The sequence below is a fragment of the Salmo salar genome, chromosome ssa23 (genome assembly GCF_905237065.1).
Source record: "Salmo salar chromosome ssa23, Ssal_v3.1, whole genome shotgun sequence".
NCBI classification, from domain to species: domain Eukaryota; kingdom Metazoa; phylum Chordata; class Actinopteri; order Salmoniformes; family Salmonidae; genus Salmo; species Salmo salar.
The window spans coordinates 38,124,107-38,142,584 of record NC_059464.1 but is presented as its reverse complement, the minus strand read 5'-3'; the positions used below and the strand labels follow the sequence as shown (position 1 = coordinate 38,142,584).

Genomic DNA, 18,478 nt, shown 5'->3' with positions numbered 1-18,478 from the left:
TGTCCCTGTCTCTCTTCAGTTCAGAACATACAGTTGTTTATATGTCCCTGTCTCTCTTCAGTTCAGAACATACAGTTGTTTATATGTCCCTGTCTCTCTTCAGTTCAGAACATACAGTTGTTTATATGTCCCTGTCTCTCTTCAGTTCAGAACATACAGTCATTTATATGTCCCTCTCTCGGAACACGTGCAAAGCCGAAGACAGCTCACGTTCAGAGTTGTGAGATAACAATGTGATTCATTTAACCTTGGCCCAGTACTTTTGTAATTCTACACCAAAGTACCTCTTGAATGGGTGTGATAAAAGGCTACAGTAGATAAAGCCGGTACATCTTCATCTCACGCCTGTTACTTCAGCATCCATTTTCAAGGTTGTCATCCTTTTCAAAGTGTGTGGCGAGATGGACTTGCTTAGATAGAGGGAGAAAGAAATAACACTTCACATATCTCCCCATGCTCTGACTCCATTGAGGTTAAGGTTTTCAAATGGATTTCTTTATGCTCGTGGTGCTGAATGAGTCAGTTAATCACTCTATGTAGACTATTTACCCTTGGCCAACCGTCTGTATTGTAGGCAGAAAGACTTCACAGGCCCCGTAGACACACATACAGAGGCAGAAAGACTTCACAGGCCCCGTAGACACACATACAGAGGCAGAAAGACTTCACAGGCCCCGTAGACACACATACAGAGGCAGAAAGACTTCACAGGCCCTGTAGACACACATACAGAGGCAGAAAGACTTCACAGGCCCAGTAGACACACATACAGAGGCAGAAAGACTTCACAGGCCCTGTAGACACACATACAGAGGCAGAAAGACTTCACAGGCCCTGTAGACACACATACAGAGGCAGAAAGACTTAACTGTTTTTTCAAGAATGTGGTCTGTCCCTTCAGCACAAAGGCCCATGCTTTCAGCACAAAGGCCCATGCTTTCAGCACAAAGGCCCATGCTTTCAGCACAAAGGCCCTACCTAAGTTTGGTAATATTTCTCAGTCCTTAAACTAAGACCATACTGTGTTGTATCATGTTAGAAAAACAAGTGAACATCAAAAGTAATTCGTACAACAGAAGGTGTTGACTCCTACATCTTTTTCCTTTGGCTGTCCATATGGAAACAGCGTGAGTAACTTGTAAAAAGCACTCTTCCCTCCTCTCATCTTTCCCCTCATGTGTAGCTATTTTGCATGCTTTTCCTTGATCTGCCTCAAAATTTCAATACCTCAGTCGGGTAAGTTTCCATATATCCACAAGCGTCTCTCCTCCCAGCTCCCTACCTGAGCGGGAGAGGCAGATCTGAATAATTATTCTATCTTCTTCTCCGGCAATGGGCTAGGGAGAAATATGGAGCAGGGGAATAGGCATTCTCACTGGCTTTTCACGGCAAGCATGCAGAACTAGTAAAGCTTCAGTTGATTTTTTAACAATCTTCAGACCTTGAAGGGATTCATATCTCTGCCAAACTTGATGAATGTGGAACTGCACTGTGTTATTTTGGGAGAAAAAACATTGAATTAGCAATGAATATGACTGCGGGACAGAAATTGCAAGCCTGTGTTCAGTCAAACCCACATCAGTGCTGCGTTGGATGATGAAACATCCCTTAATCATTGAATTCAATTAAAGTAACGACAACAAAAAGAGGAAAAAGTTATGCATGCATTTGCAATTCTAAGTGTAGGATGAATGTTATGCACAATAATCTTTTCAAGAAATAATGCAGATTGATAGGTTAAAGACAGGATGATTGAATGTACAGGAGTGCCTTACCTTATGAAATACACATAGTATTCCAACACACATGCATGTGTGAGTCTGTTCCTGCCTGTGTATAAAATGCTTGATTGAGACTGTAGGGGTTACTTAGCGTATGAACACACACACATCGTCACATATGAGCATCAATAGAGGTTTTTTTTCTCCACACTGGTTTTTGGGAGCAAAGCGTAGGGGTTACCCGTAAACAGAGTTTGAAATGTACCGAATCAGACGTCCAAGCTTTGAGCAGCGCTTCGACAGTGACTGTGACTATAGCCAGAGGCTAATTGCTAACCCAACCGCGTTCCCATTCGCCTGAGTGGCTTCATACATACGCTTATTTTTAGATTAGTGTCAGGAGGCTAATAGAGAATGAGCATAAACAGGACTATTTGCCTCTAATGCTAACATTTACTATGATAAAACCATCAGAATATAAAGGCTTTTGTGTCTTGTTTAGAACACGATTACTAGAGCATAGAGAAATAGAATAGTCATCAGGGTGATTTCGTCCATTAGTTTGGACATGGACTTTTAACTAAACAGTGATAAGGGTCCAGTTTCAGTTTTGGGGCTTTCTGCTGTGTCACATTATTTATTCCTTCCTTTTGATGTTTGAATGAACGAACAAACAAACAATTAAATGAATTCACTGACAGGTTGCAAACCATATGTAGCTCGTTGCAGAATTTCCTCTCCCACCCCTGAGCCAGAATCCTGCATTGGGTCCGATACTGTATATATTAGAAACTGACCCGTGCAGGACTCTACCCTGAGCCCTCTGAGATGCCAAGAAACAATCAATAGTGGGAGATGAATTGTAATAAGCTAGAAAATCTCCCACTGCTGTTTTTCAGGTCTAATGTCTGCTGCCTGTCTGTCCTAAAGAATGCCGCTTCAGTCAGGGTTCTATTCAATAGCAATCGTTGAGTTAATAGAACATAAAACAATGACTACTCTTACCTCACGTGCTGACAGCAGGGCTACCATTAGACACTTGAACCATGACCCTGTTGGCTCTTTAAGGGGGAAATTGTAGCGGAGAATAAGAATATATATTGGCATTTCCATGACTTATTTGCACTGCCAATAGAGGAAATGAAATATGTGTGGACATTGGCCTCCATTAGAGGTAAATGAAATGTGGACATGTCTCCGGAGTCAGAGAGTTCTACATGACCTACTGTACAATAGCACTCCTCCATCTTTTTTATTGACGAACAAAACAACCAATGAAAAATATTGTTTTCATACAGTGCTGTCCGGAAGAGTTTTGTAAAAGGGAAAGTTTGTCTGCCGTAGCCTCGAGACTGCACAAATCAGATTGACATGATTTTGGCAGGCCTTGTCACAATAACCCATTTATGAAGCATAACACAGTATATAATTCACAAGCAATTACTGCACCTTTTTTTTTTACAGATCCTCGAGCCACCTACAGTTCAATGTCATCTGTCAATGCATGCCTTTTACAAAAGCTCTCCTTCCTGTTGCTTCTAGCCTAAGGCATAAAGTAAAGCTTTTGGCCTTCTGGATTGAGATTCCTTGAGGCAGAAAGGAGCATTGGTGATAAGCTGCTGAATTCAAGGTCCATACCCAGGTTGATCTTGAACGTAAAACCCTTGTATGTGGCCTGTAATTAATGAAACGCCAGTAGATCTACTTTGAGATGAATGAAATGCCAGTAGATCTACTTTGAGATTAATGAAACGCCAGTAGATCTACTTTGAGAATAATGAAACGCCAGTAGATCTACTTTGAGATTAATGAAACGCCAGTAGACCTACTTTGAGATGAATGAAATGCCAGTAGATCTACCTTGAGATTAATGCAATGGCTTGTTTTAGTTTTTACAGTAACTCACTAAAAGAGAGGTGCGCTCATTTGCATCCATACCAAATGCAAAGACACTACATTGATACCAAAAAATGTAACATTACCAATAAACAAACAATTTGTCAGCATTAGAGCAATGTGCGGATTCTTCACTCTTTTGTCATCCATATCATCCACTTTCATCCACTATCGTCCACTGTCATCCACTGTCATCCACTGTCATTCACTATAATCCACTATCATCCACTGTCATCCACTATCATCCACTGTCATCCACTATCATCCACTGTCATCCACTGTCATCTACTGTCATCCACTATAATCCATATCATCCACTGTCATTTACTGTCATCCACGTCATCCACTATCATCCACTGTCATCCACTATCATCCACTGTCATTTACTGTCATCCACTGTCATCAACTGTCATCCACTATAATCCATATCATCCACTGTCATTTACTGTCATCCACATCATCCACTGTCATCCACTGTCATCCACTATCATCCACTATCATCCACTGTCATCCACTATCATCCACTATCATCCACTATCATCCACATCATTCTCATGCCACTGCTTGGAACACAGATTTGTGTTTTGGAGGGGCTTTTTGCATATGTCAAGGGTCAGGTCAGCCTGTCACAATGGATCGTTAAGGGCTTGTAAGTAAGCATTTCACGGTAAGGATTACACCTGTTGTATTCGACGCATGTGACAAATAGATTTGATTTGATTTGAGAGCATCCCATGTGAGAGCACTAATCTGGCCCCATGAAAACCTTTCAAGTGTCTGACATTCTGTTGAAAGCTGTCATTCTGCCGTGTCTCTGTTGTCACCATGTAACTGGGGCTGATTTCCAATCTTATCATTCATTCATACCAGAGCCCCGCACCATCATCATTATCGAGAAATATTCGGGGAATATTTTTTACTTCATATCAACATGATTTTGCTGGGGGGGCTCTGGATCCCGAGGATGGTATGATGATTCATCGCTTTGCAGATGCGATTTGCCATGCATTTATTCATGTTGAAGAAGGTAGGACTTGGATATAATCAAAACCTGCGCCCACTCAGTAATCATAAATTACTGAGGGTGTCTGCTCTTTCATTACAATATGTCGTTGCTCTGGATTCTGTTTCTAAAGGAATCTACTTTGTAGGCTGCGTGGGTAATTGGAAGCTTGAGAGTGGGTCAACCCGTGATTATGTCTGTGATTGGTTCAATCAACGCATTGCCCAACCATCTAATCATCTATGTAAAGAGCCACAGAGTCGCAGTATAAAACAAATGTAGTCACGTTTGTTACAATCAAAGGGCTGATTGGAGTGCAGAACGGTTAAGAATGAGCATTAATGTTGTTGTTTTTGACCGAGTCAGAGCAGAGGTATTGTCAGACTGGCCCGTCACCGTTTAAGTCTAGGTGGTTCCATTCTGTAGCATCACTTGAACCTATGTGACAAAAGTATAGATGAACTACAGATATGACAGTATATCATGTCAGATGCATTGATACGCAAAGCAAGCTAATTGTTGCTGGCTTATCAGTCAGTTGATGAATAGGTATACAGTGGCTTCAGAAAGCATTCACACCCATTGACTTTTTCCACATTTTGTTGTGTTACTGCCTGAATTTAAAATGGATTCAATTTAGATTTTGTGTCACTGACCTACACACAATATCCCATAATGTCAAAGTGGAATTATGTTTAAAGACATTTTTCCAAATTAATAAAAAATGAAAAGCTGAAATGTCTTGAGTCAATAAGTATTCAACCTTTTTGTTATAGCGATCCTAAATAAGTTCAGGATTTTTTTTTGCAAGTCACATAATAAATTGCATGGACTCACTCTGTGTGCAATAATAGTGTATAACATGATTTTTGAATGACTACATCATCTCTGTACCCCACACATACAATTATTTTTAAGGTCCTCAGTCTAGCAGTGAATTTCAAACACAGATTCATCCACAAAGACCAGGGAGGTTTTCCAATGACTCGCATAGATACAGGTGTCCTTCCTAACTCAGTTGCCGGAGAGGAAGGAAACCGCTCAGGGATGTCCAATACAAACCGTTATGTTTGGGGCAAATCGAGCAAAACATATCACTAAGTACCACTCTTGGGGCGGCAGGTAGCTTAGTGATTAGAGTGTTGGGCCAGTAACCAGAAGGTTGCTGTATCGAATCCCTGAGCTGACAAGGTAAAAATTGGTCGTTCTGCCCCTGAGCATAGCAGTTAACCCCCTGTTCCCCGGGAGCCAAAGATGTGGATGTCGATTAAGGCAGCCCCCCCGCACCTCTCTAATTTAAAGGGGTTGGGATAAATGCAGAAGACACATGTCAGTTGAATACATTCAGTTGGACAACTGACTAGGTATCTCCCTTTCATATTTTCACGCATGGTGGTGGCTGCATCATGTTATGGGTATGCTTTTCATCATAGGGAGTTTTTTTGGGATAAAAAGAAACAGAATAGAGCTAAGCACAGGCAAAATCTTAGAGGAAAACCTGGTTCAGTCTCCTTTTTAACAGACACTGGTAGACAAATTCACCTTTCAGCTATTAGAGGCTTCTAAGGGGAGGACAGCTAATAGTAATGGCTGGAACAGAGCGAATGGAATGGCATCAAACCATGTGATTTATGTATTTGATACCATTCTACCTATTCCTCTCCAGCCATGGCCACGAGCCCATCCTCTCCAATAAGGTGCGACCAACCTCCTGTGCTTTCAGCAAGACAAAAACCTAAAACAGTTTGCTTACAATGTTCCTGAGTGGCCTAGTTACAATTCGAATGAAATCTGCTTGAAAATCTATAGCAAGACTTGAAAATTACTGTCTAGTAATGATCAAAACCAACTGGACAGAGCTTGAAGAATTTTTAAAAGAATAATGTGCAAATATTGTACAATCCAGGCATGCAAAGCTCATAGAGACTTACCCAGAAAGACGCAAAGCTGTAATCTCTGCCAACAATGATTCTAACATATATTGACTCAGGGGGTTGAATACTTATCTAATCAAGCTATATAAGTGTTTTCTTTTTCTAAAATGTTTTACATATGTCAGAATTTATTTTCCAAAATGTTAGAATTTTTCTTCCATTTTGACATTACTTTGAGTATTTTGTGTAGATCGTTGACAAAAAATTACAATTAAATCAATCTTTAATCCTACCTTGTAACATCAACAATTTTGGGAAAAGTCAAGGGGTGTGAATACTTTCTGAAGGCACTGTATGTCTATAAAATTGTACTGTGAGTATTTCAGTAACATACTGTATCACCGTGGATTCTTGGTTATTGCGAATGTTTGTATGCCGCCAATCCCTCATGCATTTTCTAACCTTCATTAGTCATTAAAATACAAATGAAAATGTACGAATCTCATCCAGTGATCTTTATCATAACATTTATTTTATTTTAAATTATGTGCCACCTTGAAAGGGCACCAAAATACAGGGGGATATCTTCAGACTGGAGGATTTCCTCCTGTGCCTAATTAAGACTTGTGTGTATTGCAGTGAGATTCAGATAGATGTGCTGTGTATGTCCAAACAATCATACCTATTCTTCCTGTTTAATTTGCAGCTCTCTGCCAAGCCGCCGCACAAAGGCAAGAGGGTGATAGGTGCCCACAGTGGGAAAGTGTGTCAATGGATTAATTTATCACTGACAGACACAGAAAACATAATGTGGTTGTGGGTGGTGTTTTGGAGAGTCACATCTCTTTATCTGATACTTCAGGCCCAATCCTCTCAACTTCTCTGCAGAAAATGTAATAATACATGGTTCTCTTGAGATGTATATTTTTAATAATGCTCTCCACTTCCTTCCCGACTGTGTTGGATTTTACGAGTTTTAAGGACACGAGGTGGTACATGAGCAGTGTTACTGTAGGCAGGTCATCTGGGAGACAAGATAGCTACCTGAAAGGAATTTGGAACTTTGGCAGTGTAGATTGTAGTCAATAGTGACGGCTAAACCATTTTTCTTGGCTGTATCTGTGACAGGTACACTGAAAAACAATCTCGAGAGAGCCTTGACTATAACAATGGCAATGCATTCTCCATCTTTTTTTCTATTTAAATACCAGAACCATGGGTAAAGAAATTAAGCAGAGGATTTAGCAACTTGTAAACACTCAAGCTATGTTATGTTGTAATAACACAAACAGCCAAGTTCATTGTTTCAGTCATATTTTCTCTAAATGTATGTACATTTTTCAGTAATGTTAATAGGCCCAATGCAGCCGATTTTATATCAATATCAAATAATTTCTTAGTAACAATTAACTTACCTTACTGTAATAGTTTCCCATTAATATAGATTTTTTTTTTGGCAAAAACAATATTTCTCAAGCAGACTGTCTGGGAGTGGTCTGAGTGGGTAGGGGAAAACTTAAAACTAGCTGTTATTGGCAGAGAGATTTGGAACTCTCTTTGTTATTGGTCTATTAACCAATTTACGGTCTGGTGATGTCATCAGACAAGCCGAAACTACCGCCCATGCAAAACTGCTGAATAGGTCTTGTGTATATTGTATTTTCAACCAGCATCTATCAGGAAATAACACTGATCACATTTCTTCACACTTTATCAGTGTTAGTTTCATCACCTATTGTACAATATGATACAAAACACAGGAAAAACTGAATTTTGACTGCAGTGGGCTTCCTGTTTTACAGGAAGTGCTGGGACTCCTGTCACATTTAATGAGAATGGCGATGCTCCAGGGCGCTACGACATCTTTCAGTACCAGATCAACAACAGATCAACGGCAGAGTACAAGGTCATTGGCCACTGGACCGACCAGCTATACCTAAATGTAAGGATGATTGCCGTTACTCCACTTTCCTTCAATGTTACGTCACTGCTTTGTCTCTGCCTAATGTTATTGTATCCAAGTCTTAAGAATGTTGTTAAAAATAACATTTACTTCCATGGGGACACATTTTCTCCAATATCTCTAAAAAAACTGTCATATACAATCCATTTAACTAATTTGCCAATATTGAAAGAGAGAGATTTGACTTAATTTAATGAGGATGATGATGACAACAATGATGATGTTGATAAATTAAGTCCATGTTATTGAGTCATCTTCTTTTAGTTCCTGCTCATTTTTAAGATCAATGTCATATTCTGCCCCCCTCAGATGGATGCCATGCAGTGGACCAGTGGAGACACCTCTGTGCCCGCCTCTGTGTGCAGCCTGCCCTGCAAGATGGGTGAGAGAAAGAAGGTGGTGAAGGGAGTACCATGTTGCTGGCACTGCGAGCGCTGTGAGGGCTACCACTTCCAGGCCAGTGAGTTCATGTGTGAGCTGTGCCCGTATGAGCAACGCCCTGACCAGAACCGCACAGGGTGCCAACCTATCCCCATCATCAAGCTGGAGTGGCACTCACCATGGGCAGTGTTGCCAGTCTTTATCTCTATCCTGGGCATTCTGGCTACCACCTTCGTCATTGTCACCTTTGTGCGTTACCACGACACGCCCATTGTCCGAGCATCAGGCCGAGAGATGAGCTATGTTTTGCTCACAGGTATCTTCCTGTGCTATGCTATCACCTTCCCCATGATCGCAGCCCCTGACGTTGCCGTTTGCTCCTTTAGGCGCATTTTCCTAGGCCTGGGGATGTGCTTCAGCTACGCAGCTCTGCTTACCAAAACCAACCGCATCCACCGCATCTTCGAGCAGGGCAAGAAGGCTGTGACGCCACCGCGGTTCATCTCCCCGGCCTCCCAGCTGGTCATAACCTTCAGCCTGATCTCAGTTCAGTTAATGGGCGTGTTTGTGTGGTTCGCCGCCGACCCGCCGCACACGGTAGTGGACTATGGTGAGCAGCGCACGCAGGACCCTGAGAACGCCCGCGGGGTGCTCAAGTGTGACATCTCAGACCTCTCGCTCATCTGCTCGCTTGGATACAGTATCCTGTTGATGGTCACATGTACTGTTTATGCCATCAAGACCAGGGGAGTGCCAGAGACCTTCAACGAGGCCAAGCCTATTGGATTTACTATGTACACTACCTGCATTATTTGGTTAGCATTTATACCCATCTTCTTTGGGACGGCACAGTCGGCAGAAAGGGTGAGTCTGTTTTGATCATATTTGTATATGATACACCTACATTGGGGGTATTCAAATCTTACCCTACGATGTCCAGAGCCTGCTGGTTTTCTGTTCTACCTGATAATGAATTGCACCCACTTGGTGTCCCAGGTCTAAATCAGTCCAAAGATTAGAGGGGAAGGATGAGAAAAGCAGTGGAACTGGCTTCAAGGTCCAGATTTGAATTTGAGAGGTCTACAGTGTAATTGTGAGTAATCTATTGTGTGGAATTGGCTAATATGCTGTGAATCTCAGAGGCTCTTTGGTGATAAGAGTTGGTAGAAAATGGAAAGAGTCTGTAGTCTGTGTCGTGTTCTCACTTAAGGTCAGTAATTATTTTGACCCCTAGAGTTTACTAGCCACTCAATTTAATTAACTACCCTCACTAACATTCTCTGCACTGAATGTTGCTCATGTAATGACATGTGGAATTAAATTGCTAATGATATGGTTGTTCTGGACTATTTTTACAATTAGAACGCTGCATATGATTTCCGGGGAGGTGCGTCGGCTATCAGTCACACTTGGGAAGAATGGTATCTGTAAATTAGCTGAGGAACGTCTCCCTCAATCTTCATATTGCCTATTTTTTCATTCCATAGATGAGTTGGTTGTTTAGCAACAAAACTGACGTATGCGGAACTAGGGGGCAAAACAGACAGGGTTGGCTTACATAGTTGACAACATGTAAACTATATTTTCTCTCCAATGTTTATTGAAAACATAGAAACATTTGCATAATGACCACTTGTTGTCTCTCAAGTACATCATTACAGTTGTTGGTAAACTACTTCGAATTTTTGTCATATTAGCATAGATGTGACATCAGCCAAAACACCTCAAAACAAGACATGGTATCAAGAACAAGATAAAACTAATTGAAACGAGCCACCTATGATTCCCCACATGGCAGCAGCTTGTCATTGTTGCTAGCTGTCTGGCCATCCAGAATCAAACAACACACGGACTTCAGCCCCATTAAAGCGCACTCATCATTTTCGTGACGTTGTCAGCTAACCCATCTATAGGATTAGGCCTACAATGCACATTGTCAGTCAGCGTCATGCCACACATCATGACCTAGCAAATCCCATGGCAATACTTTCAATTGGTCCAAATTCTACAGCAAACTGGACAATTTCATATGATTTCAAAGGTTACCATAGATAGACTGCTAGATGGATGATTTGAAAGGTTACCGTAGATAGACTGCTAGATGGATGATTTCAAAGGTTACCGTAGATAGACTGCTAGATGGATGATTTGAAAGGTTACCGTAGATAGACTGCTAGATGGATGATTTCAAAGGTTACCGTAGATAGACTGCTAGATGGATGATTTGAAAGGTTACCGTAGATAGACTGCTAGATGGATGATTTGAAAGGTTACCGTAGATAGGTTGCTGGATATAGGTTGCTAGATGGATGATTTCAAAGAGGGATTTTTCCATTGAAGTTTTCTACTGAAAGCTGCGTCAGTCTTTTAAATTGAGGAGCTGAGTGAAGAAAGACTTTGTTTTCTTCCCCACTATTTTTGGGCCAGATCTCATTAGAACAGTTTTCTTGTGAGTTCAGGAAACTCTTGTGAGTTTCTTATGAAGTTCTGTCACATCGTTACAGTTTTTTGGATGTCTTGAAACAATAGTTGGTCTGCAACAATTAAGGCGTTACTAATGATCAACACAGAAACCATGACAGTAATGTAGCATATTTGGTTGTTTTTATATAGCCTCCAATGCATTCAGCGTAGACCTCTTTATGGATCCACATTAAAACAGTGGAACATTTGGAACATTTCACCCAGGCTTTGAGTAGCAGCAGATGTAGCCAGGCCTTTCAAAGCTGAATATTGGCTTACTTAGGTCACAAATATTTCAAACTATAGTTGCATTATAGAAGGTCTTAACTAGCCAAGCCATACACAGTCCTAATAAATTAATGTAATGCTGTTCCAATTTCAAGTAAGAAAACAAATGGTTTAGAATCATTACTTTTCAATGTTAAGCTTATTATAGACTACCCCATGGGAGCAACTTACTGGGGACCAAATAAATAATAAAAACTAGTTATTATTTTTGAAGTCTCTTAAGTGTACCCATAACTGTTTTCCCAGATGGTGATTATACCTCATTATTTTGTATCTTTATTACTCGAGCCTGTTGCAGTCTGTAGGGAGCGAGGTACAGTAGTAGACCAAAGTGCCTATGGTGCCTGTGGTATTCTGTTGTCTTCCGAAAAACCCACATGAGTTTAAGAGTATTGAGATATTGATGAGATATGCTCACTTTTGTCAGGGAGAGAAGGACCCTATTGACCATCATGTCACACAACCAATTCAAGTAACTGGACATGACACTGTTAGTGACAAGGTTTTGAGCACTGCCTGAAATTGAAGAATTGCAGGTGACTCTTGGTCATCAGTTTCTCAGTGTGTCTTTCTGGGCAAAGTGGTAAGAAGAGGGGAGTTTCTGGCAATGCAGGTGAGAGCCATATTAATCTTTAATAAGATAATAAAGATTGCATTCTCTATCTAATAAAGTATTAGTTCAAGGACAGCTCGTCTTCTAAACCTTTAATGGTTGAAACATGATTTGGGCTCTGTAAAACATTCTGCTAGTATAATGCAGAATGGTTGAAACATGATTTGGGCTCTGTAAAACATTCTGCTAGTATAATACAGAATGGTTGAAACATGATTTGGGCTCTGTAAAACATTCTGCTTTTATAATACAGAATGGTTGAAACATGATTTGGGCTTTGTAAAACATTCTGCTAGTATACTACAGAATGGTTGAAACATGATTTGGGCTCTGTAAAACATTCTGCTTTTATAATACAGAATGGTTGAAACATGATTTGGGCTCTGTAAAACATTCTGCTAGTATAATGCAGAATGGTTGAAACATGATTTGGGCTCTGTAAAACATTCTGCTAGTATAATGCAGAATGGTTGAAACATGATTTGGGCTCTGTAAAACATTCTGCTTTTATAATACAGAATGGTTGAAACATGATTTGGGCTATGTAAAACATTCTGCTTTTATAATACAGAATGGTTGAAACATGATTTGGGCTTGGTAAAACATTCTGCTAGTATACTACAGAATGGTTGAAACATGATTTGGGCTCTGTAAAACATTCTGCTTTTATAATACAGAATGGTTGAAACATGATTTGGGCTCTGTAAAACATTCTGCTAGTATAATACAGAATGGTTGAAACATGATTTGGGCTCTGTAGAACATTCTGCTTTTATAATACAGAATGGTTGAAACATGATTTGGGCTCTGTAAAACATTCTGCTAGTATAATACAGAATGGTTGAAACATGATTTGGGCTCTGTAGAACATTCTGCTTTTATAATACAGAATGGTTGAAACATGATTTGGGCTCTGTAAAACATTCTGCTAGTATAATACAGAATGGTTGAAACATGATTTGGGCTCTGTAAAACATTCTGCTTTTATAATACAGAATGGTTGAACTAGTAGTTTTGTGAATCACAGACTCAGATTTGCAAAGAACCTTATTCCACAAGTAACATATGAATGTAGTCTATCAAAGGACCTTATAACACAAGTAACATATTCATGTATTCAATCAAATTGAGCTAGTAATATATACATAAAAAATATACAAGATACATGGAATTGTGCCTACCCTGTTATTTACAGAGACTGGGTTGTTTACAGCGGCTGGGTTGTTTAGAGGCTGTGAGAAACATTACCAACACCTTGATCTTTTATTATTCTTTTTTGTATTATTTGATATGTAATATGTTGTGTCTGCTTAGCTCTGAAGTAAGCAACAGCCGTGGCTAAAGGTATTGACTTTTCTGTCACCCCTTCTTTAGGAATAGATGCACCAATCCCACTTCTACAGGACCTAGTGTAAACATATGCTAATAGAATGAATGATACAGTGCATAAACCTATAGGATCACAAAATCTGTTAAGCGGAACGACACAGGGGAACCCAAGAGCAGACTCAGATGAGGAAACAGTGATGAATGAACCAAAATATGCACAGAGAGATATGGAGTGCAGATCCGGGGTAGCTCGGATGAGTTACAGAAAAAACAGATGTGTAGACTGAGGTTGGAGTTGACTGAGTAGAACAGGGTAAACAGGTCCTGAGGGGAATCCAAGGTAGTGGTGGTGAGTAAAATCCAGAGCAAGGTAGTTGGGTGGTGAGATATGGAACAGGAGACAGATGCCAGAGACAGAGCAGTAACTGCAATGAGAGGATAAACGGAAACAGTCACAGCAGGTTAACAGGATCTTGCGTAATAATAATTGGCACAATTGGCCCAACATCGTCTGGGTTTGGCCGGGGTAGGCCGTCATTGTAAATAAGAATTTGTTCCTAACTGACTTGCCTAGTTAAATAAAGGTTAAATAAAAAGAGATGCCCTATTGTTCTCCAGCAGTCACAACAGATAAGTCCTATTCCAATTGTGATTTACTGACACACATGGTTAAATGTCCATAGAGAACACCAGTATGATTGGTGTCCCTGGAAAAAATAGAAAATAATGCTTATATAGCACATGACCATAACTCCACTGATTAACAGTCTTTCCCATTGATCAGATCAAGCTGGATAAATGCCCCAGCTCTTGTCCTTTTAGAAACAGACGCTTGTCACTTCAACTCTCATCACAAAGGTAATACCCTTGTGTTGGGCGAGTGCACATTCCATGGCTGAGATTGCCCACCTTCTACTAGGTGTCATGGTTGCACCCACTAATGTTTTTATGGTTGCACCCTATTGGTTGTTTATCCCTCAGATTAAAATACCCTGAAATGACTGGTAAAGCATTCTGGATTATAGATTTGCCCTTGGTGACGGGAAAAGTGTCTGTGAAATAGGTCAACCAGAGGGCTAGTAAATATGTTTTTGTGGATACGGGATGTCGCCTTCAGCGTCGGGAGACCAATCCAATGTACAGGTCTCCCGGAGTGAAGAGGCTACAGAAAACGTTGATGTTTTGAGCTTATGCTGTCGCTTCAATGTCAATATTCACATGTTGTAAGGGGTGCATTGCATTTATCGTGTGTATGACTAAGCCTAATATATGTCCATAAACCATTTCATAAGCATGATCCAGACGGTTATTCTCAGTTACTTTGTTTCCTCATCCGAATTTCCATAACATCATGACTTGGGTTCCTATCATAAGTAAGTTGTTATAAATGTCACCAGTGTGAAGAGATTACATTTCTAAAAGCCTGTTTAGGTTCATGGCAGACATGGACTAATTAGGTTATCCACTCCCCATAAATCCATTAGCCTACTCGTCTTTGGCTTTCATAGTTTCATGCAGTAACCTACTAGGCTTTATCTCCATGCACTGTATGATTCAGTATAGGATAGTCCTCTGTTATATAATCTGTAGTGTGAGGCAGCTTGAGGTACAAGTACACCACCTGGACAGGACACTAGTCTGTCACAAGGGCTTAACCCCAATCCATCTGAGCGCCAGGCAGAGAGACATCGAGTCTTTGGTATGAATTTACATTATGCTGGGAAACTCTTCAAAGCCCTATAAAGTATAGCAATGCCAAAATATGATTAGTTAATCAAAAGCTGTCATGTTTGGTATTAGTTTGCCTTGCATTTTGTCCTGGAACCTGTGAGAAAGAGCACATTTGCTGAAAGTAAAGTTTCACCCCGCGTTTCACCCCCCCATGTGACCCAGGGCAACCTCTCTTTTCAGGGAATATAAAACTGGTGCTTAAATGATAGCTATGGATGGAGGCAATAGCCAAGTTGTTTCTTATTGACTTTCTTTCGACAAGTTCAAGGCGTATGAGAACGGGATATGCAGTGGACCAAAGCTAATCGCCACTTTCAGAGACTTTAGAAAAAGCTACAAAAATAAGTTGATAGGAGTGAAAAGAGCAAAACAGCTGATATATTTGTGATAGCTTACACATATCATATCACATCACAGACCTGCTTGGCAGAATACTGAAAGTCGGTCAAGCTTTCTATAGAAAAGGTCAGATATGCTCTAAGAAAACACACCTGCTCCAAAAGGACGCACATAAAACAGAGCATAAAACAGAGAACTATTTGAACAGACTATCTGCTTTTTCATCATCCCCAAACGAAACTAAGGGTGTAATCATAATGATACATAAGAAACTCAAAATCCCCATCCTTGGTAAAGGCGAAGACCAAGAAGGCAGAATCACTTTCCTTAAATGTATCCATAATGGAAAGAAAATGGCCTTTATTAATGTGCCTGCTCCAAATTCATATCATCTTAAGTTTGTAGATTCTCTGAACAGCATGTTGTTGGAATTAACTGAATTCCAACTGGTTATTGGGACAGACATGAATGCCATTCTAGGGACAAATCTAATAAGACCATCTACAATCTACAGGCAACCAAGGTTCTCCAACATATACTCTCTGATTATAACCTCATTGATGCCCGGTGAGCTCATAGCCCTAAAGCAAAAGAGTACACTTTCTATTTAAACCAGCACAAAACATTCTCCAGAATCGTACTCTTAGCTACTACTCTTGTATACTCCTTTATTTGATTTAATCAAGAAAATAGAAATTCAGCATATGAACCTATCTGATCATCATGCTTATTACTGCCAGCTACATCCTCTATATCAGAATCTCCTTAAAGAGCCACAAGATGGCGCTTCAATATTTCCTTACAAAAAAACATACTTTCTGTCAACAATTAGAAACGGAATTGAATTAATTCAGAATGATTTAACAACATTTTGACTGGAGCCAAATATGCCCTACCTAATACCTCTCAAGACCACGATGGAGGGCTCCATCCTAATAGTTTCCCATTTGAAATATTTGGGAATAGATATATTTCCTTCCACAAATAAAACCATTGCCAGAAATGTTAACAGAACACTCAAATCAATTCAATCCGACATCAGTAGATGCACTAATATCCCAGTTGCTGAATAATTAACCAAATTAACTATTACATTGACCCCCCCCTCCATTTGTTTTGTTTTGTACACTGCTGCTACTCACTGTTTATAATCTATGCATAGTCCCTTCACCCCTTACTACATGTACAAATTACCTCTAACCTGTACCCCCGCACACTGACTCGGTACCGGTACCTCCTGTGTATAGCCTCGTTATTGTTATGTTGTTATGTTACTTTTAATTATTTTTTCCTTTAGTTTATTTGGTAAATATTTTCTTAACTCTTCTTGAACTGCACTGTTGGTTAATAAGGGCTTGTAAGTAAGCATTTCACGGTAAGGTCAACACTTGTTGTATTTGGCGCATGTGACAAATAAAGTTTGATTTGAAGATTTGGCATGGGTTCCCAGATCCTCAAAACGTTCTACAGCTGCACCATCGAGAGCATCCTGACCGGTTGCATCACCGCCTGGTATGGCAACTGCTTGGCATCTGACCGTAAGTCACTACAGAGGGTAGTGCGTAGGGCCCAGTACATCACTGGGGCCAAGCTTCCTGCCATCCAGGACCTACAGTATATAATAGGCAGTGTCAGAGGAAAGCCCTTAAAATTGTCAGAGACTCCAGTTACCCAAGTCATAGACTGTTTTCTCTGCTACCGCACGGCAAGCGGTACCGGAGCGCCAAGTCTAGGACCAAAAGGCTCCTTAACAGCTTCTACCCCCAAGCCATAAGCCTGCTGAACAATTAATCAACTGGCCACACGGCCCCGTGTGGCTCAGTTGGTAGAGCATGGTGTTTGCAACGCCAGGGTTGTGGGTTCGATTCCCACAGGGGACCAGTACGGAGAAGAAGAAAAAAAAAGAAATGTATGCATTCACTATTGTAAGTCGCTCTGGATAAGAGCGTCTGCTAAATGACTAAAATGTAAATGTATGTAAAATGTAAATGGCCATCGGAATATTTAAATTGACACCCCCCACCTCCATTTTTTTGTACAATGCTGCTATTCACTCTTTATTATCTATGCATAGTCACTTCACCCCTACATACATGTACAAATTACGTCAACTAACTTGTACCCCTGCACACTCTTGATACCGGTATGCCCTGTATATAGCCTCGTTATTGTTATGTTATTGTGTTACTTTTTATAAAAATACATTTTTAATTTAGTTTATTTGGTAAATATTTTCTTAACTCTTCTTGAACTGCACTGTTGGTTAAGGGCTTGTAAGTAAGCACTTCATGGTAAGGTCTACACTTGTTGTATTCGGCGCATGTGACAAATTTGATTTGATTTAAAGGACTATCCGAACCAAACTTTTAAATATATTTCCAGGCACTAGCAATGCCTTGCGATCTGGAGGGCAGCCTTTTGCATCCCCCCCAATGGTACAAATGTGGAATCCATACACTTGCCGATATCATGGACAGTAATGGTTTGAGAACATTCCAAGATTTGAAAGACACATACACATTAAATTATCTGGGCTCCCGAAAGGCCTGATCTCTATAATATATACACTTTTGATAAGCTCATTCTGAGTTATCCATTAAAAAAAGTATGGTCCACAGGTCTAAGTGAATTTGAACAACCCTTTACCTGGAACAGAATATGTTTACAGACTTTATTTAACACCAAAGAAAAGTTTTACGATGAAATTGGTCCCAACTGTTCACTGTGTCCCCTAAATCAGGCAGGCACATTCCTTCATATGATGTGGGAGTGCCCTGCAGTTAAATGCTTCTAGGAAAAAGTTATCAAATTAATTTCGAAGTTCTTGAATGTAAATATTCAATGTGTTGCATCAGGTATGTTACGTAATGATGGCTC

General features: G+C 40.3%; 1 protein-coding gene across 1 annotated transcript in view; it reads left to right on the top strand.

The window, feature by feature from the left end:
- Positions 1 to 18,478, top strand: part of grm8b (glutamate receptor, metabotropic 8b) — a 224,807-nt gene that overhangs the window by 200,774 nt on the left and 5,555 nt on the right. Inside the window, exons 8-9 of the mRNA XM_014170001.2 lie at positions 8,297 to 8,436; positions 8,767 to 9,702. Coding sequence (XP_014025476.1) covers positions 8,297 to 8,436; positions 8,767 to 9,702 — 1,076 coding nt within the window. The remainder of the gene's footprint in view (positions 1 to 8,296; positions 8,437 to 8,766; positions 9,703 to 18,478) is intronic.